Below are 21,655 nucleotides of genomic sequence, written 5' to 3'. Positions count from 1 at the left end.
GTCGAACAAAATCACATACCTGGGTTTATTAAAACTTCTCTCAAACAATACTGCTCAATGGTGGAGTCAGGTTATCCTCTGTAAACTTTACTGTATGTTTTCCCTTTCTTCCCTTGAAACAACACTTTGCTGCATTGATAATTCAACGCATACCCAATTCAGTCAAAACTGAAGATGATCTAAAAATGGTAGTAAGGAAAATATCATTAAAAATTTGCGTCATTATGATGTATATTCCGTACGAGAACTCCATTTTTCGAAAAAAAAGCTATTGGTGTTCGCATTTAAGTTAAGAAATATCTGACCAATTCTGCTCAAAGTCAAGATATACAAAATGAAGATGTTGTTTTCTTTTTCCATTGCAGAAGCATCAAGTTTGAAAAAACTGGTTTTTGAAAAATATATTTTTCAAGTATCTTTTGTTTTCGATGGGTGGTGTTTTCAAGTTCGAAACTTGAAAAAAATTCTATTGGAATATGCGGAAAACGTGGAAAAAATAAATACTCTTGTGAAAACCGCTTTTTTGTCAAATCAGATGATATATTACGTGAAAGATGAAAAAATTATCAAAAAATTTTTTTGTTATTTTTTTAAAAAGCGTTTTCAGAGCGAGACCACTCTACTGCATTATGAAAAATATTTTTCAAATTTTTTGAAACAAAATCCACGTCGTCGAAGAAAAATTATCTAATAATTTGGAACCACTGAGGTTATCCTGTTAATCTCATTAAATTACATGTACGTGGCCTATGTTTGGAAAAGCAAATTTTAATTTCAAAATTTTGTTTTACGGAATCGAGTGACCAAAACGTGACCTAACTTTTCACACAAAAATCCCACTTTCAATGGTAAAGTTTACTAGTACAAAACAAGGAAAAAAGTTGATTATTTAGTAGAAAAGGCTTTAGTTATGTCACTAAAAAATTCACGGATAAGCGTAACCCCTTTCAAAACTTTGAACCCTTGAACGTGTAATTAGCCTTAAACTTCATTGTCAGAATTCTATTGCTATTTACTTGAGAAACAAATCAAAGCCTTAATTGTTCTTATCAACAAGGGTATATGTAATCGCAAAACTATTGATTATCCTCTTACTCCCCAGTTAGTATCGGGCGTGAAATTTTTGAAGATAGTCGCCAATTGGGCTTTACTTTTCCGGTTGAACTTACCTAAACTGTCTTTGTTGTTTTGTTAATCTATCTTTGTTATTTGGAAAAAATTACCTATAGTGTGGAAACTAATGACCTATGGCGTTGAACTGACTGATAAAAAGATTGTCCGAATTTTTCACACTAGCCCCAAAAAGCACGCTTTGTGAAAAGTGAGATCACGTGCATCCAGTTTTGTCTTCGATTAGCCTATTGTAACAAGTTTCCATATATGCATTCAACTCTTATACTGAAATAATTGTCGTGAAATATTGATCAAGCCTGCTAAATTTTTTGGAAATTGGCCACCTAATGTAGTAAACCAGGACATTGGAGATTTGACAATCTGTTACTGCAGAATTTTACTCCTGCACCGCATGGGTTTCACCTATCACTTGAAAAAATTTAACTTGCTAAGCAAGATTTCAACCTTTTGTAACTTTTAGACTAAAGAGAACCTGACTCAAGCAATGAAATCTAGTATATGTCTAATTGGTGCCATGTTTTAGTGCAACTCAACATTGAAAACTTTTGATTTGCAGAGTTTAGTTTGTCATTGCAATGGCTTCTCCAAGCAAATAAAATTTTTAGTTAAAAAACAAAACTTCTTAAACCTGCCGGCATTTTTTTTACAGTTTGTAGTAACTTTATAACCGAACTGCATGTGTGTTATTAATTGTAAGTGCGGATTCTGTTTTAATATAAAAATCTAAGGGTCATCAAAAGCCTTATTATTGTGTTGAACGACTCAAATGGGAAAATATACACTCTATAACTGCTTGCGAAAAGCAGTCTAAAAACTGATATTAGCAATATGCACTAAAATAAAACCTAAAGCGCAAATAAATAAACTCGAAGCGTAAATAAAAATTCATTGGATATTGATGTTTTTGAGAGCTTTCTTAGTCACAAAAATGTCACTGGAACACCTTATTTTAAAAATCAACATTAATTGAGTAGGCTTTAAATTATGCATCAATCAGATTTTGAAGCCAGGGATGTATGTTTCAGTTAAGAAAAAGGACAATTTTACTGGCAGCTTACACATTAGCTTTAAATTGGTTTGAAACAAAAAGTTTGAACAGCAATCATAAGTGTCATTGGTTGCTGCCATTTTTCAATTAAGTCCTTGTGCGTCGAGTTTAGGTTCTGAAATTATTGTTTATTTTAATTTTAGAGGATTCCTGCTAACATTTCAATCTTATTAAGCCATATATAAACCATTTTGACACAGTAAATCATTATTTGCATAAAATTAGTTTTGATCAACGATGTTGCTCATTTCCTATTGAAAGACGAAACAATAAATCTATTGCTGCAACAGAGTTTGAACAACAACAAAGATTGATTTTTTTTGTTAGAGGTATAAACAAAACACAAAATTGGTTGCTCCACTCTGTTATTTTTTTATTTTGCAGTACAAAATTTCTTGAAGTACTTTTAAATGCAGAAGGACCCTCCGAATCATTGTTTATCTGATATATTATAAAACGTTCTTTTGTTCTTTTCTGGTGTGTGTTTTTCATAATGGCACATGTCATATTCAATTTACTACGAGTAGAAAATTTGATTTTGTTTGAACTCCCTCATGTGAAATCTACCACCAAATTTCTATCGCTTAACAATTCTTCAATCAAGCGGTTAGACAGGTTTGAAAATGAGGTTAGACGAAATGTAAAGAGTTCTGTTGCAAGAAACTGACAGCTTAAGAAGTGGTTATCTCACACAGCGATGAAAAAATGTTCAAACAAATTATGTGAAACGAAACAAAGAGTCATTAAAGTTCAGTTTAGACAGTAAAAAAAGAACTGTACATGACATCATTCATATTTTTTCTCCATCAGAGGAATAAGACTATATTTAAAGTATAATATTATCTTCAAAAAAAATTAGCTGGCTATGTAAGACTCAGAATTTACAAGGTCTTCGGCAAAAGACATTTGAATATAATAACTTTTCATCACGTAAGTGAGAATACCTGCATGGAGAACAATAAATCCTTTAGCTGATTACCTGTTTTGACGTCTTGTTTATAATGAATATTGAAAAATATTGATCAGCAGGATCTAAAAAATATTACTGAACTTTTGACAACTTTCATGTTTATGGTAATCTGATTATTAAACAGTATTCGCGTTTAAAGTTGTTAGCTACCCAGGTTGAGGTCCAGACCCAAATTTGCTTCTGATCAGACTTTCCAGACCAAAATTATCTCTGATCAGACTTTCCAGACCGAAATTATCTCTGATCAGACTTTCTAGACTGAATGAGTTCTGATCAGACTTTCCAGACCGAAGGAGTTCTGATCAGACCATCTCCAGACCATTGTCCAGAATCAAATTCAGACCATTGCCCAGACCTTATTCAGACTATGGTCAGACCCAATTTCAGACCCAAGTAGCCTCTGATCAAACTCAGTCGAGACCATCTCCCCAGCTGACCACTCTGATCAAAAACACTTTAAATCGCCATCGTCAGCCCTCCCGTTCTTTAACCACAACACTTAAAGTGTCCACTCTCCTCCCCCTATCGAGTTGAACTCCCCTCTCATCAGCCTTCTTCTCAACCCTAACCCCATCGTTTGACCCCAACCCACAACACACACACACTCACACACACACACACTCTCACACACACAGACACAGACAGACACAGACAAACAGACACAGACAAACCGGTTACCCCATAAACGCACACACAAAACTTACACACACGTTGGTTGAGATTTTACTGTAATATTAGCTATAAAATAAAAGATTTGCGATGAATTTGAATGAAAATATTAGACCTCTGATCAGACCCAAGTGCGCTCGAAGTCGCCTCTGATCAGACCCAATTGCGTTCGAAGTCGCCTCTGATCAGACCCAAGTGCGCTCGAAAAGATTATGATCTGACCCAATTGCGCTCGAATTCGCCTCTGATCAGACCCAAGTGCGCTCGAAGAGGTTATAATCAGACCCAATTGCGCTCGAATCCGCCTATGATCGGACCCAATTGCGCTCGAAATTGCCTCTGATCAGACCCAAGTGCGCTCGAAATAGTCTGATCAGAGATAGATTTTTATTATGAAAAAATCTTCTAATTTTGCTATAATATATTCATTTCAAAAAAACTTATGTTTGCAGTATTTAATTCATCTAAAGAAAAATCAGTTATAAAAGTATTGCTATAGAAAACGAAACCCAACTGTTGAGAACAAATTTTATTTAGTTTACCTTTTAGTGTATATCTCTGACTCAATGGACGAGTTTAGACAGCTTTCCATAAGAAACATCGTGGTCTCCAGTTGATCAAAGTTTTTTCTGAAGGGGACCGGCCTCTGTTATCGGCTGGACTCCTGTTTTCTGATCAGAGCTATCGGACTTTAGATGAGCCTCGGAACAGAACGCTGCTTTATGGCTGCCCCCTGGCAGAGCCAACATCTCTCATTAAAAAAAAAAACAAAAAAAAATGGGGGGAAAAATGCCTTCGAAATGGTCCCTGATCAGACCCAATTGCGTTCAAAAGCATTTCTGATCAGACCCAAGTGCGCTCGATGAGGTTATGATCAGACCCAATTGCGCTCGAAGTCACCTCTGATCAGACAAAAGTGCGCTCGAAGAGGTTATAATCAGACCCAATTTTGCTCGAAGTCGCCTCTGATCAGACAAAAGTGCGCTCGAAGAGGTTATGATCAGACCCAATTGCGCTCGAAGTCGCCTCTGATCAGACCCAAGTGCGCTCGAATCCGCCTATGATCAGACTTTTCAGACCAAAATGACCTCTGATCAGACCATCTCCAGACCATGGTCCAGACCGTAGTGCGCTCGAACTTCCGAAAAGACCCTGTAATTTCGGTCCGGGAACACACGGGTGTGCGCTCGACTGGGTCTGATCATAACTCAATTTGGGTCTGGACCTCAACCTGGGTAGTAATATGCTAATGTCAACATCTGAAATCGCATTACAAGAAACCTTCAATACTGTCTTCGACGTTTCATTTCTGTCCGTGTTGAGAAAGACCGAAGAAAACGATGGACGACGGTTTCTGTCGGTTTCATTGGTTTTACTTGAAGAGGTGTTGATTTTTGACGGTTTTTATCGGTTTCTTTCGTTTTTGTTGGACTCATAAAAAGCAGCCTACAAGATGATTTCAATAAAAATAACTAACTGAAAAGTTAAGCAGATTGAAAAATATTTACAGATGGTTACAAGAAGTTTCAAAAGTTTCTACAACTATTACCGGAACCCGAAGTGGAAAAAACATCATAAAAATGACGTGCTTCGGAGAGCGTTTTCAGTCATCAATTTGTTACACGAACATCTAATATCAAAAATCGAAGTTGCTTGAATTTGTACATCAATGAAATTGAGCTACGGAATTATTTGTATAAATTAATTTAGATCAATTGCATCTTATTTGTCTTGATTTTGTTCAAATTTAGTTTGCTCAACGAATGCTTTCTTTTTCACATACATCGGATTCTCCCGCTGTCTGAAAATGATTTTATTCAATTATTCATACTTGTGTTCAGAAAGTGTTCACTCTTTCCGTTTTGCTTTTGCGAGATAAGTCGAAGAATTTAATTTCAATATCCCTTGTTGTATTTTTCTCAGATTAGTTATTTAGCATATTTGGAATCATTTTAAAGTTTGGCATCGCACAGCGAATCCAATTTTGTATTTTCAAAAAAATGTTTGCTCCGCGTTGGCTGTTGCATGATTCTACTACCTCACGACACGGAGCAGCCAGCAATTCGCATTTCTGACAAATCACCACCCTTTGGAAAAAATTTTTTCGGGAAATAGTCAACAGTAGAACCAAGTGCGCGATAGGAGCAATAAAAAGTGCATTTGAAAATGTCAATTTTCGGTAAAGAGGGACTTCTGATTGACACCCTACTTGCAACACCACCTTTTGGAGTAACCTTATTTTATGAAGCAGCATACGAAGAAGATATTGAAAAAGTGAGAGCCCCACTTGAACAAGAACGTCAGCTTCGGAATGAGCATTTGGTTATGGCTTGGAAGAACAAGGGTCCACAGATTGAAGCGCAAAGCTTATTGTGTGACAATAAGCTATGGAAACTTGGCGACCTGCGACCCGAAAGATGCTTAATAATCCTTTTTCAGCAAAGGTCTGAAAGGGCGCGTCGTTTTCAAAACTAAGGAACTTCGAGGAAATGTTTACAAGGTGACACCAAAACAACTGTGCCATAAAATGGTCAAGGCTTTTACAGAAACTCGAAACATCGCATTTGACTACTACCAATTTATAACGAGAAAACAACTGAAAAGTACATCAATCGAAAATTTTTCCGATAGTTTTATAGAACTTGCAGATAATTGTGATCTTAGACACGAGGAAGGTTCTATTATTAGAAACAGTTTGATTGCTAAAAATATTGGGTCGAGAAATCCAGAGCCATTTAAATCATAAAATTGTGGAGTCGCCCAAAAGTTTTAGAACTGGTTACTACGAGATGAACTTGTGGCATCGAAATAGAAAGTCAACTAACCTCACAATAGCTTTTAACCACTCGCACGGACGAACTACCAAGTTCATTAACTGGACCCCCGTTGCAAATACACAAAATTTCAATATTATGAATATTGACAATCAGAAACCAACCGAAAAAACTTGTAATTTTTGTGAAAACTGGAATTTAAACCACATGAAAACATGATTAAACATGATTCGCGAAAGGAATAAAAAACTTTGCTATCTACTCAAATACACCGACTCAAACGGTTGACAAAGTACAATCTTGTGGCGGTGTCAACAATCAAGCATCGAATTGTGATTTCAGTTGGTCAATAACCACTTCTATAGATGTTTTCAGTAGACTGAGATTTTCAATACATCCAACTGCTCTATTTGTCATTAACGAACTAATTGTCGAGTGTTCATTGAAAAAGAAATTTCCTGTAGAACGCAATATTTGGTCTCGCAAACTGTAATTGTTAGTGCAGAAATTTTACATTTATACAAAACTTTACAAACACTTCAAGCCTGCTCATCCCAAAGGCTAAAGATTAGAAAATATTTTACTAACAAAACTTAATCTGTGTATTGAAAAAAAAATTAATCATTCAAGTTCACGCACAAAATTTGGAAAGCTGTCCAACTCAAAGTTTTATATCACCAATTGTTATTACAGTTAAACGTGATCACTATGTGAAGTTAGCTATGAACTCTAAAGTTCATATTGAATCTACACAAAAAAAACAAATATCAGCATCTACAAGTTTATGATTAAAAATAGGATTAAATATCTGAATCGACTATTCAGATTCATGTGCATTGTCTGCAGATAAAGAATGCTTTCCTGGAAGTGAGGAAACCTTCCAACATATGTTTTTTGTATGTCAATGTAGGAAAGATGATCAAGCATACGAACACACAAAGGCGAAAAGTGGACAGGACACTATGTTGGTTGCTGAAGCTCAAAAAACTAGAAAAGAAGTCAAGATGGCAATTAAGAATGATCGTTTTGTTTTTGATAGAATAGTCTTCAACAGCGAACAGTTTTCCTTGGACAAAAAATTTAAAAAGCGGCGCACGCGCACGCGACAGTAAGAAGTATGAAAAGTTCAACACATTAAATGCAATAGCCATCACGAAAATCACCAGTTTATGACAAAAACACAAAACAACACTGCCTAATCAAATTGAATACTCGTAGAATCTCCCGAAACGATGTCAGATCTGTCGTTATCGCCCTAGACGTAACACCTGTCAACCGACGTGATACAAACACACACCGCTGTGGAAGACCCAGCGGCTGTGGAGGAAATGCGTTGCCAGTTAAATCTTCGAAGGCTAAAACCTGACGTTGAACAATAATGACCAATCAGCATGCTGCGCAACATATCCAAACTTATGAAAGAGTTGTGTTCAACAAATTTACCATTTTCTTTTCAGGAAATTAAACGACTCACAATTTGGTCTCAGAATGAACGGATCGGCAGTACTACAGCTCCTCATTTTTGTTGAAGTACTCCATTACAACAATCAATCTCAAAAAATGACGATTGACATGTCCATCTTCTTGATTTCCAGAGGTTTTTCGACTTTGTTCTACATCAAAAAAATTGTCGGTAAATTATCTAAAGGAGGATTTTAACATTACTTACTCAACAAGATTTGTAGCTAATTGTTTTAAAGATTTCAAGGCGTGACATTTAGTGGCTCCCTACCCTCACATAATCATGTTACAAGAGGTCTTCCAGAAGTGTCTAATTATAATTATAAACTAATTATGTTGATCAAATGAGTGATTGGAGAAGATAAAATGGCATGAATCTCTTTTCAAAAAGTGTGATAGCCTGGTTCTCAGAGGTGGTTAGCCGGGGCCTCAGCCAAAAAACAACGCAATCGCGGTTCCTTATTGAATGAAAAACCTGACCTGGAGTATGAACTGTACTCAAACAAGACTGGCGAGATTTTTTGTTTTAGAATGCAACATCACAAAAATCGCAAAAAGCTGAAAAACCGAATTGATCGCCCACTCTGGCTGAGTTCCACCTAAAGCAGCCTACGCGTCTCAATTTGAGTACAGAGGCAAGGAATATATTAAAACACCAGAAAAGCCTTATAGAAAATTTACCATCTCAACTATGAATTACCCATCAATCAAAACGTACAAAGCAAACTAGACCGCCTTGATTTAGTGCTCTTGTAATTCTACTTCAAATTACATGATCTTCATTCGTTGCGGATTAATATTTGGAATGTTACCCGATAAACTGAAGCGCATGGATTCCCCGGACGGAAAGAACTTTGTAGAACTTTTTGGCATAACACATTGTTTTGAAAGGGACAGACTCAACATCGAAATAATAGATCGAAAGTAAAATTTGTTCAAGGCTTGAAAAATAAATGGATATTTCGTAATTCGAAATTTTGGCAATTTTGTAGGCTCAAAGTTAACAAAAAAAGTTTTCAGGGCAAAAACTTATGTTCAGGAAGATAGATTGAATTACTTGAAATACTCGAAGCATCCGAAATATAGGTTTTGTTATGGTGGGCGTCTCAATTGTCGACAAACATTGTTATAAACAAAAAACAAACTGTAAAGAAATTTAAAAAGATGATGTTACTTTATTCCAAATCCTGGATTTAGAGATATAAGTCCAAGACAATAGTAATTACATTGTATTATGTTTTATTTGATTGTGCAGGTTGACTTGACGAAGAGCACGAAATCGGAAACAGTATGTTTTTAGCAATCAAAAACTTTTTTAAGTGAAGTCTTCTAATCTTTTAATTGACATACTCGCAAAGTACCACCTGAATTTCTCCAAACGAAAACGGGGAATTGTAGCAAATACGAGAAGGGGCACCAACAATGAGTTTAAAGTCCAAAATCGAGGAGTAAAGAAGGCTGAATACTCTACAGCTTTGAACATTTTGCGTTGTACTCGACAATCCAATCCAGAAGAAAACCAAAAAAACTATCGCAAAAAAAGAAAATGACTCCTGCGCATGCCTCGTTTTATGACTCTGTGGAAACAGCAGCCCAATGTTGGAACTCAAAATTTCTTTGTTAAGACTTGTGCTAAATTTAAATGAGAATGGTGCAAAACCCGTAAAAATTTTGTACATTCTGGATTCTTTGATGCTTTGTACATTTAAGACATTGTTTTTAGGAGTACAAAACATCATGAAATCCAGAAAGATATCGATGCTGAAGCATTGCTTTCAATATACAGTTTGATACTTACAGCTAATGACCTACCTATCCTATCTAAATTTCTGCTTTCTGTTTTTAAGGTTGTCAAGAAAGAGCCAAGATTTTTTTCATTGGTATTAAAAACTAAAAGAAATGGGATAACTCTGATTCTTCAGAGCTGTGCACCGCATCAGCAAAAGAAAAGCGTGGTTAAAAACTTGGTTCAGAGGATTTTCAACGCAGCAACAAATTGACTGCTCTTCATTCGGATGCTTGAGAAGAACAAGGCACGCTTGAATAAAAATCAGTATCCAATTGAAGGGCCTTTCAATAATAATGAACAGGACTTTAGAGAAGATAAAAACTTGCAATAGAGATCAATTGGAAAAACATAAAAAAGCAATAAACAACTGGCCTAGATCCTATGAAAACCAAACTTTTTTTAGGTTACAGAGGCAAGCTTAAAAATAATTTCATGTCAAAATGAGAAAACTATGTGAATTACAAAATGTACTCACCATGCAAAAATTAAATTCATGATTCCGAACACTGGAATCATCTTGACAAAAACATGAAAACTCAGGTGGTATATGAAAAAAAAGCAATTGATTCTGATCCGTCATAGGATCATTTAACTACAAGGATATCAGAACATCTAAAGGCGAATAGAGGTGGGTTTACACCCTGCTGAATATTTTGACTCCATGAGTAGCATTGGATTGAAAGTTACGGATGCCTGTTGCAGAGTAGAAAAACTGATGAATAGCGAAACTATATACATCAGCGAGTTAAAGCCAGTGCTGGAAAGGACCAAACAACAAGGGCGGGAACTCATGCTAAAATAGTAGTTGAATTCATGTTTTACTAAAAAATTTAAAATAGGCTAAAAAATTTAAAATAGGCTAAAAAATTTAAAATAGGCTAAAAAATTTTGTGCATGGCAAAAGAAAATTTGCAAATCTTCCACATGAGGTATGCTTTATGGTTTGAGAAATGTTCAGAATTACGCTGGAGACATGGTTTAATGAGGACATCTTGTTGTCTGAAATACTGCTGTCAGACTAAAAAAAACTACAGATCTAATGAAAAGCTGGAAACGAATACAAAGGTCCACGGTGGAAGTTAGAGTATTGTGTGGGACATAATTATATGAACTTGAAGTGAAAATTATAGCCTTCTACAGCACACCGATGTGAAGCAGATTTAGATAGGAAGAAAGGGATTTGAATTTGATTGTCAACGAAGAGTCGGACATCAGTCCGATAATCTTATGCGGTCACCTTAAATTCCTAGATGCATTTTGTGACACTTATAGCAGTGGCAATGAAGAAACTTTAAAATTGGAGAAAGGATGACGTAACAGGCTATAGGTTTCCAATTTTACTCAAGCAACCTGTTGGATGTTGCTTTCTACTGAAATTTTAGTGTCCACGCTGAGACAAATGATATGTTTTCGAAATTTTATGGTTGCTCAGACTATGAAGCAATCAAGCTCCCCTGGGAGTGGAAAATGTCATTTTAGAAACTTTTTGCTGCTTTGGAAAAACTGATTCCGATAGCATGAACGAGACCATAGAAGAAAACCTTTCAAGCCTATTAACTATACGAATATCAACCAAAAGAAGGGTGATCTGTATCAACATATTGAAGTGATCACCGACGAAGGAAATCCATGTCGAACGCACCATCAACAAATTCTCCCACTCTGGATCAACCCCAGCACGTGTAACTTCCTGAAGAGACTAGAGCCGCAGAAGCAACTACTGAAAGAGAAACCAACCAAGGGTAGAAAAGAGAAGAAAGATTCAGTGGTTGAAAAACGTTGCAGACGAAGCATTTATGGCTTGGAAAGAATATGAAGAAGGGCTCGTGTCATTAAGATATATTGGTAGTAAATTCAAACACCTGAAGAACCTGACCAAGGAGAAAAATTTGCCGAAGATAATGACCATTGGCAATAGGATCAGTGAATTAGAAAGAGGCAAAGCAAACAAGTTGAGTGATTTAATTCTTTCAATTCTCCTCCACAAAGATAGTTTTCTATAAAGACTTCAAAGACGAACCCCCGACATTAGCGAACTTCAGTGTCTTAACAAGCAAACTTCCTGAGATCATGTTTTCGTTAGATTCCTTCAGTATCCCTCCAGTATTCCTTCAAAAACAGCGTGAATTACCAGTGGAACTCTACATAATTTGTTGAGCATCACCGGGAGACTGAGAAAAAATCCGAGCAGCTGAATTGTAGCTACAGTAATGTCGATCAAAAAGAAAAGAGATAGGGAACGAATGGAGAAATTTAGGCCTGTGTCTTTAATAATTATAGACATCAAAGACTTTTAGAGGTGTATATCCGAGCCTATGTAAGATCACTTTTCCGGAATCTAGCTGCATATTAGCAGCTTTCTGTACTCAAAAACTCGGTAAGCACAAACATGTTCAGAAACAAAAATGTATAAGGCGTTATACAAAAAATTATTACAGACGAGACTATGGCCTTTTAGTCAAGTTCCTCCAAAGCAGTTCATCGTGTGCCTCACTTGGAACCCAAGACGACAGTGAATCAAACTGTTGTTGGCGAACGCCTTCTTGTTGCTGACGCAATTGCGTGTAAGCGTAAATGAAAGAGCATATTACTTGTGCGTTCGCAGATTGTTGCAACTGGGATATAGCCAAATGGTTAGGACCTAGAGCCCTTAATCTAGAGGTTGCGGTTCGAACCCCGGTGGGACAAAATCTCTTTTTTTATATATATATATGTAATCAAGAGGTCAAATTAGTAGCATTTTTGACCTATTCCGACCTTGAAAAGAGCATCAATTACGTTTGGCCGACAACCTTGCTAGTTGTCTGATGTAAATCTTACATACGTTATGAGTGTTGAGTCTTATATAGTGTTGAGTCTTATACGTTTAGTCTTACACATTGATTCTTATACGTTGTGAAATACAAAATTTCTTGTGCCGAAACAAGATTTTGCTTGCTATATCGACTTTGTACCGATACATTGCTGATCTCAAGAAATTAATTCTTGAATTCTTATTAGTTTATTCTATAAAGACTTCGATTATTGATCCTTTTTGAAAGTTATCGCAACGAGAGCGGACATTTTGATCCACCGAGAGACAAAATCAGGGAGCATAACAACAACTGGACTTGTGAACACTTGTGAAGAGTCGACTTCCCAGCCCAAAAAGTGAGAGAGGTGGTTTCAGTCATCATTTTTACATGCAAATTGGGTGACTTGATTATCCTGACGTGGTTTTCAGGGCAGTGCAACCGAGCATCACAAAAAACTGTAAGACCGAGACAATTTGGGTTAGAAAAAGACGGATTTCACCAGAAAAGCGATTGTGACCGAAAATTGACGAAAAACACGAAAAAACTTAGAAAAAACTGGTTATATTCGAAAAAATTAAACTCACTCGTAACTGATAAATTGATATTGGTCGAACGTAATGAAGGTGTAAGAACTTGAAACAACCAGCTTTCAAAAAAATTCGATAAATTTATCGAATTTTTTTGCTATTTTTAGGTCGAAAATTTGAAAAATCAAAAATTTGGTCAAATTTTTGATAAACTGGTAAATTATTGTTCAGTGTAGTTGGGGTAACAGTATAATACAGGTATTCAACAAAAAATTTGAATTTTGACCAAATTTTTGAAAATTGTCAATTTTAACGATTTTTGAGAAAAAATCTAAAAAAAACATCAAAAAACAAGAAAGGTTCGTAGTTTTCGTCGCGATACGGTAAATACACGTTGATGTGAGCTTGTGGTATTCATTTTGGGTGCTAATTCGTTGTTCCAAGCCATCAATAGTCTACCAAAAAGCACCCGAAATTGGTATAAAAGCACTGTATTTTCACTTCCGGGATTAAGCTTGAATCCTTTTGCTGTGAACGAAAGAAAAACGGTACAATATCAGTTGGATAACGTCTTCCGGCACAAAACTGATGTCATAATCTGGCACGACGCTATAAACAATTCGTTGACTTATCACCGAACGAATAATTTTCGAGCACTAGCGTTTTCCGAACTTTCTAAAGTGCTAGAAATTTACCAAACTCGTTTGAAGGCTATAGTTTATTGCCCACGAAACGGAGCACCAAATATCTTTGGTTTTCTTAAGCAAACAGACGTTTTGACTATACATGTACTGATTGACCTGGTGTCAAAGCGGAAACATAGAGATCCAAAATTAGTAAAAGAGTACTATCAATTGCACCAGAAAGTTCATTTGGAACTTAAATCGTTAACATTAATTTTAACGCATCAGAAATCACTTCGCCGTTTGCTTAAGAAAACTCGTCGTAGCAAACTCAACAAACGACGCCGTAGAGTCAAAAAGAATAAGAAACTCGCCGCTGAAGTGGCGTTAACTTCGAGTCTCCACTGAGTCCTATTTCTTTCCGGCTCGGTGACCTCAGTTTAACTACAGGGGTTATAGAGCTTGTTAGTTGTAGGACTCAGTCGCTCCATCGTGTCCTGCTTTCGTTCCGTGGTTATTGTAGTGTCGTTTGATTGGCACCACTCACTTTGTCAAGGTTTTCAACTATCGCATCCGCCGCTCCACCGTTTTTCCCGTTTCGTCGCTCGCTCGCTGCGTGACCGGTTCCGGTCCTCATCTTGCGCGCGAATATTATATTCCTATTACGCTCTGGGGTTTTGCTCTATGAGTCTCAAAAGAATATGTGTTCTGTGTCCCCAGTTTAAACTACAGGGGTTATAGAAACTCTAGTAATTGAGACTCGGTCATTCTCCCCTCCCAATCTCCCATTCCTCGAGTTACGTCCCACCTTCTATTTCGCCTATCACGAGAATTGTCCAGTTATTGATCACTTTGTTCTATCTAATTTGTTCTATCTCCCAATTTGTTCTATCTCCTAAATTGTTGTCCTAAAATCCCAATTTTGCAGACCAAGTTAAATATTGTTTCATCTTTCCTTTCTGTTTGTACACCAAATCTGTAAGTTAATCTATTGTTGTATTCTTTCTCCCATTATGTCAAATCCCTTTACAAGCAAAATTTGATGGGTGTATGATGAGGTGTATGATGCAAGGGCCAAGATTGAGAAAGAGTTGTGCAATCTTTACGAAAGCATTGACGACGCTATCCACGAAAAAGCGAGGCGAGTGAGAGTAGAAAGTTTGGTTACCAAATGCAAAGACCTACTCGAAACTTGTATAGCAAAAAATGAAAACCTGATAGGCCTTGCAGCTAAGACTGAACAAGCAGAGAAACTGCAGTCAGAATTAGAAGAATGGCTGGCAGTTGTGAATAAAAGAAACGATGAGTATATGGAAAATGCCCGAGACTATATAGACTCCATTCAGGGCAACGAAAATTCAAAAAAGAGCTCTCAAAAATCCCACAAATCCTTATCTGCTAGTACGTCTTTGAAGGCTTCAACCGCTCGCAGGAAAGACTTTATATTAGGAAAAATTAGACGAGAAGAAGTGGAGGAAGAAAACAAAGCGGCTGCTCGAATAGCTGAAAGAGAGTATGAAATTGAGATGGCAGAGAGAGAACCTGAAATGGGTGAGAGAAGGCATGAGATAGAATTGTTTTCTAAGAAACGTCAAATAGACCTCGAGAAAATGCATGAGGAAAATCGAAAACGTCTCGTTGAAGCTAAAATGCAGGAAATCAACTTAATGGACGATGAATCTTTGCTTTTAGAGACCGCAACTAATAGTTCCTCAAAACATGGCAGTATCTACTCAACAAAGAGCGAAAATCGCGTCAAAGATTGGGTTGAGTCAGTTGGTAGCCAAAAAACAGTCATCTTGACGTGCAAACAGAAAAAATCCAGCGCTTGTTTTGATCAAGCTATTTCTTCCGCGGCAGCAGACGGACAAAATAGTAACTCTATTGCCCGAGAACAGGGTAATACTGTCGAGAATCATATTTTTGAGAACCATTGATCAGAAATGAACAATCAAAACCAACAGCATTTACCACAATTGATTTCTCAATCGTCAGATCTGATTTAATAAGATAATCTTATCCAGCAAATCAATCAGGGCAGCGAAGAGCCTGAACTCAATAATCCTATCTCCGAAGTAAACAATCAAAACGAATACCTGCCGAACAATACACTGCAGTTCTGGCAGTCTCTGGCTGATCAAGAGTCTGCTTACTACCTTGGTTTGTTTTTTTAAACAAATCAACCTAGCTCATCTCTGAAAGGCAATGCATACGTGAACCAGCCACAAAACACCGGAAATTTACAAACTTCATTTCCAGCTCATGATTTTTCGACAGCAGCGTACACCCCTCAACATAATCAAGATAATGCTTTCCCGGCCGACGCTCAACTCAACCACTTGGCAGCGCAATTAGAAGCAAAATTGCCTGCAGCTTCGGCAAGCCCACTCCACCACCATGCTTTATCGATACCACACAGTCACTACAGGCCTAACTTGAATACATGGACCCTCGCTAATGTTCCAATTAACACCAATCAAATTCTTTCCCGATCGCTCCGCAAAGGCCCACTGTTAATGTCACGGCAAGCGTACCTGTGTCAGTAAGCACCGTTGGTGGTACAACGCACTACCATAATCCAATTTCCAGTGCAATAGTAGATAACCAGGCGTTGCAAACAGCACCACTCCTACCGGGATATCCACCCGTTTCATCCTCGCTGCATTACACTCAAAATCCACTACCCATGCAACATCCTTGTTTGCCGCACTCTTCAGCATCTCAACAAGTAACAGTAAGAGATCTTGCCGAGTTACTTAGCTTCAGCAAGAGAGATCCCCTACCCGAGTGGAAACTTTCCCAATACAACAGCGACCCCCTTCAATGGCACGAATGGTAAGGCCAATTTAGTAGTGCGGTTGATTCGCAGACATTGAGTGATGACGTTAAGCTAACGTACCTAAAAACATTGGTAACAGGGAAAGCTGCAATTGCGGAATTTGGTTATTGTGGGTCAAAGTACAGAGATGCATTGAAAACGCTCGAGCGTAAGTTCGGACAGCCACCGGCAGTGGTAACTGCGCATCTTGATAAATTGTCAAGCTATCCACCGGTAAAAATTCACAACTCGGACAGTATAATCCGCTTTGCTACTGTAGTCTCAAATCTCGTTGGCGGATTCAGGTCATTGTCATATGACACAGATCTTCGTAGCTCGTCCCTCTTACACCAGGCAGTTCAAAAGCTTCCACCTAATTTAAAAGAATCTTGGTCAATGCACACCGTGAAGAAAGAGTGTTTGAGGCCAACCATATTAGATTTTAACGATTGGCCGAAAGAGAAAGCAGAAGCTCGAGAGCGAATGAAAGCAATCTCTTTCAAGGGAAAAAAAGAGGATAATGTTAACATAAGTGTAACAAAAACAAAAGTCTCCTCACAAGTCTTTACTGCTAATGCAAATGCAAAACAACATATCTCCAGTAAAGCTTCCCAGAGTGCAAAAAATGATCAATTGCCCTGCGCCTTTTGCAAATGTCAACATCCCATTTGGCGATGCCAATCTTTCAAGGAAAAGAACCCTATGCAGCGTGCAAAGATTGCTGCAGAAAACCAACTTTGTTTCTCGTGCTTGAACGGCAAGCAATCATTCCGAACATGTCCACGTCAACGAAAATGCACTATTGAGGGCTGTCGAAGCACTCATAACACATTACTTCACGGGGCAGAACGCGTTTTTCCCGTAAGCACTGAGAAAAAAAGCAACGTTGCCACGCTGACTAAAGTAAACTCCACAAAAACGTCAGCAAATACAGTTGAAAATGCAAAGTCTATGGGAACGGCTAGTTCCTCGGGACTCACTTCAATAACTGATGTAAAAGGGCTTCTTCAGGTTCTTGAAGTCGATCTTTTAAGTCCCTCAGATGTACGCACAAGAGCACTTGTTCTCTGTGACACAGCTTGAAGTCACTCTTGGATATCCAGTGAGCTCGCTGGTCGTCTTCAATTGAAGGGTACCCCAATAAAGCTGACCGTGAATGGCATAAATACTCAAGAAACTATAGCAACGGAATCTGTAAAGGTTACTGTCCAACCAATAGGCGAAAATACTTGCTCTCCGTTTGATCTACTCCCTTATGTAAAAACAAATTTACGAGTAGGTTCCGACATTATTGATAAAACTGCCATTCAGGAAAAATATCCTCACTTAAGCGTATTACTGAACAAGACGTATGACTACGCAAACGTCGAGATGATACTAGGCCAAGACGCTTACCACGCCATCCGCCCGATTGAGTATTTTGAAACCGAATCAAAATCCTCACCCGTTGCCGTTCCCTTACCGTTGGGATGGGTTTTAAGCGGTCTGTTGCCTTCTTCATCTGGTCTGATTTCTACTTGTTTCAATGCAGTAGCATAACAAGAATCCGAGTTAGCATCCGAAATCAAAACCTGGTATGACATGGAGTCATATGGGGCTGTCAAGCAGGTCGATCCCCGTTCAGCCTCTGACCATCGAGCAACTGAGATCCTCGAACAATCCACTGTACACAATGAGGGCCGATATCATGTAGGCATGCTTTGGTCTTCAGACGAAGTAAAACTCCCCAACAATTTTTTTTCAGCAATGGTGCAGATCAAATCCTTGGAAAAGAGATTAAGTAAGGATTCCGTTTTGTACAAGCGTTATGCACACACAATTCAAGACAATCCCGATAAGGGATATGTTATCAAAGTGGAAAGCCGAGACGACAAGCACTGCGCCGGAAGAGAATGGTACCTACCTCATCACCCGGTTGTAAACCCTAACAAGCCGGAAAAAGTTCGTAGTTTGTTGAATGGTCCTTCAAAGTTTCAGGGTGTATCTTTGAACAGTGTATTACTCACCGATCCAGATCTGATGCAGAGACTAATCCAAACTCTGATGCGCTTTCGTCAGCATCAATTCGCTGTTTCCGCTAATATTGAGGGTATGTTCTTGCAAGTAGGTGTTTTGCCAGCGGAACAGTCGGTTTTGCGTTTCCTTTGGCGGGAAGATCCCTCAAGGAACATTGAGGTATACCAGTACACAAGACAAATATTCGGCGCAAAAGATTCACCAACTTGCGCTAATTATGCGTTATTGCGTACCGCGAGAGACAATAATTCACATTTTCCCGAGGCGGCGCAAGCCGTTAGCCAGAAATTTTATATGGATGATTACCTTGACTCAACGGAGTCACCCAGCATAGTACAAAAAACATCGCGCGATTTGATCGAACTACTGAACAGGGGAGGTTTCAAGCTGACTAAGTTCATCAGCAATGTCCCTGGCCTCCTCGAGGAGCTGGAGGACAAATCAGTTGAACAGGCTCCAAAATAAATAGGCGCCTCAAAAGAGGAGTCATCATCCCACGTCCTAGGTTCGAAGTGGGATCATGTAAATGACACACTAGTTGTAAGCCGCGGAACAATATGTGATGCCTCGAAAGCTGTTACACAAAGGCTGGTATTGAGTCTTGTATCAAAAAATATTTGACCCAATTGGTCTTGTTTCCCCCTTTTTACTGTGAAAGCGCGGCTCTTCCTCAAAGATGTCTGGCGACTTCACGGTCAGAGCTGGGATGATGTACTCCCAAAGGAAATGATTGAGCGTTTCGGGTCCTGGAGCTCAGAATTACCAAAACTAGGGCTAATGAAAATACCTAGGAGCTACTTCTCCGGTTCGTTCGAGCAATTGGAATTACATGTCTTTGTTGACAGTTCACAGGAGGTGTTCAGCGCAGCTATTTTGCGTGCTCTCGTGAATTCTTCAGACCACGGAAAAAGAACAGAACTAGCCTTCGTCATTGGAAAGGCACGAGTAGCTCCGATGAAAGTGCTCACTGTTTCTAAACTCGAACTCCAAGCGGCTTTGCTGGCATCCCGCCTCAGAGAAGAGATATGCGAGGCGCTCACCATTCAGATTCAACGCACGTTTATGTGGACAGACAGTACCACAGTCCTACAATGGTTGAATTCCCTAGAGAAACAGCGTATATTTGTCGCGAATTGTGTCTCCGAGATTCTAGAGGGAACAACAGTCGATCAATGGCATCATGTGGCAACGCAGAACAACCCGGCCGACGCCGGCACGAGGGGTTGTCCTCGGAGGCGTTGCAGAACAGCGCTTGGTTACGTGGTCCTGATTTTCCTCGTACATCTGACTTTCCGTTTCGCCCGGGCACCGAAGTGGTGTCAAACATCAAGTTGAAACGTCAAGCAGCTGATCCCAACCCTTTGGACAACTGTTCAGCCCTACAGTCCAACTCTTTAAATTCTGATTTCAGCATTCATCTGCGCAAATACAGTTCGTATCCAAAACTTCTTTGAATCGTTGCGTATGTCCTACGTATTCTTCCACGGCACGCCACCTACCGATCTGTAGATGGAAACATAGTAGATCCTGAGGAGGTTACCGCAGCAGAAAAGAAACTGCAGCTTCTTGCACAAGCAGAGTCTTTCCCAACTGAGTTTATGCAACTCCACAGTTCAAATAAAATCAGTAAAAGAAGCCTTATTTCCGCTTATTTGCCGTTTGTCGGGCCCTGTGGCCTGCTCCGTTCCAGTGGCCGAACTAAGCGCTTCACCGACCTCGAGTTCAATTTGAAGCACCCCATAATCCTCGACGGTCGACACCCACTGTTGTACGTTTTCTTACGCCATATGCACCTCAAAAATCATCATGAAGGTAACGATTATCTTCGCGCACTTGTCCAACAGCAGTATGCTGTTCTGAAGCTTCGTTCTATCCTCCGTTCGATTCGTTTTAATTGTGTCCTTTGCAGAGAAGCACTAAGCCTGTTCAACCTATGATGGCTGATATTCCGTCCGAACGTCTTGCCTTCCAGTGTCCGCCCTTTACGAATGTCGGTCTTGACTACTTTGGTCCGTTTCACGTCACGATCCGTCGCTCCTCTGAGAAAAGGTGGGGTTTCCTGCTCACGTGTCTCACGACCAGAGCCATTCATGTTGAAATTGCACATTCGGTGGATACAAATTCGTGTGTTATGGGTATTGAACGCTTCATTGCTCGTCGTGGAATGCCGTTGGTCATTTGTTTCGACAACGGCACTAACTTTGTTGGTACAGAGAAAGAACTGTTGCTATGTTTCCTAAACTTGGACAAACAGAAAATTGCTTCGGAGCTGGCACAAGAGGGAGTCAAGTGGAAGTTTAATCCACCTGCTGCACCGCACCACGGAGGTGTGTGGGGAAAGGCTAGAGCGGAGTTTCAAGCGAACATTTTACGCAATCCTTGGCAATCGTCGGCTTACAGACAAAATACTCCTCACAGCTTTCTGTCTGGTGGAACAGCCACTAAACAACCGCCCATTGACTTCCGTAAGTTCCGATGCCAACGATTTAGTTGCATTAACGCCAAACCATTTTCTTTTGGGGAATCGCAGTACTTGCCTTCCTTCACTCACCCCTGTCGATGACTTCAATCACCGAAAGCCTTACGCCAGAGCGCAAGCGAAATGCCATTTGGAGACGATGGTTAAAAGAACACCTTCCCCCATTGAATCGTCGTTGCAAATGGAATACTCCGTCAGATGAAATCTTGAAAACCGGTGACCTAGTTTGGATAATCGATAGCGAAAGCCCAAGAGGCTATTATCCACTGGCTCGCATTTTAAGTCTACGTTATGGCAACGACGGCATCGCACGGTCCGCTCAAATTCAAACAAAATCAGGCTCATTGATTCGTCCTATTGTTAATTTGATACCAGTTTTCGAATCATCAGTTTTGGGGCCTGAAGATGTTGTTGACGCAATTGCGTGTAAGCGTAAATGAAAGAGCATATTACTTGTGCGTTCGCACAGATTGTTCCAACTGGGATTCAGCCAAATGGTTAGGACCTAGGGCCCTTAATCTAGAGATTGCGGTTCGAACCCCGGTGGGACCA

General features: G+C 39.1%; 2 protein-coding genes across 2 annotated transcripts; both read left to right on the top strand.

Annotated features, from left to right (window-relative positions):
• The first annotated feature begins 18,354 nt into the window (after nucleotides 1-18,354).
• Nucleotides 18,355-19,089, top strand: LOC142345936 (uncharacterized). Its single transcript, XM_075398402.1, has one exon. The coding sequence runs from the start codon at nucleotides 18,355-18,357 to the stop codon at nucleotides 19,087-19,089; it is 735 nt and encodes a 244-aa protein (XP_075254517.1).
• A 1,471-nt stretch (nucleotides 19,090-20,560) lies between these two features.
• Nucleotides 20,561-21,187, top strand: LOC142345935 (uncharacterized). Its single transcript, XM_075398401.1, has one exon. The coding sequence runs from the start codon at nucleotides 20,561-20,563 to the stop codon at nucleotides 21,185-21,187; it is 627 nt and encodes a 208-aa protein (XP_075254516.1).
• Nucleotides 21,188-21,655: the final 468 nt, after the last annotated feature.

The sequence above is a fragment of the Convolutriloba macropyga genome, chromosome 9, assembly GCF_964194025.1.
Source record: "Convolutriloba macropyga chromosome 9, txConMacr16.3, whole genome shotgun sequence".
Taxonomy (NCBI): domain Eukaryota; kingdom Metazoa; phylum Xenacoelomorpha; order Acoela; family Convolutidae; genus Convolutriloba; species Convolutriloba macropyga.
The sequence above is the reverse complement of the archived record's forward strand: the minus strand, read 5'-3'. Positions and strand labels throughout refer to the sequence as shown.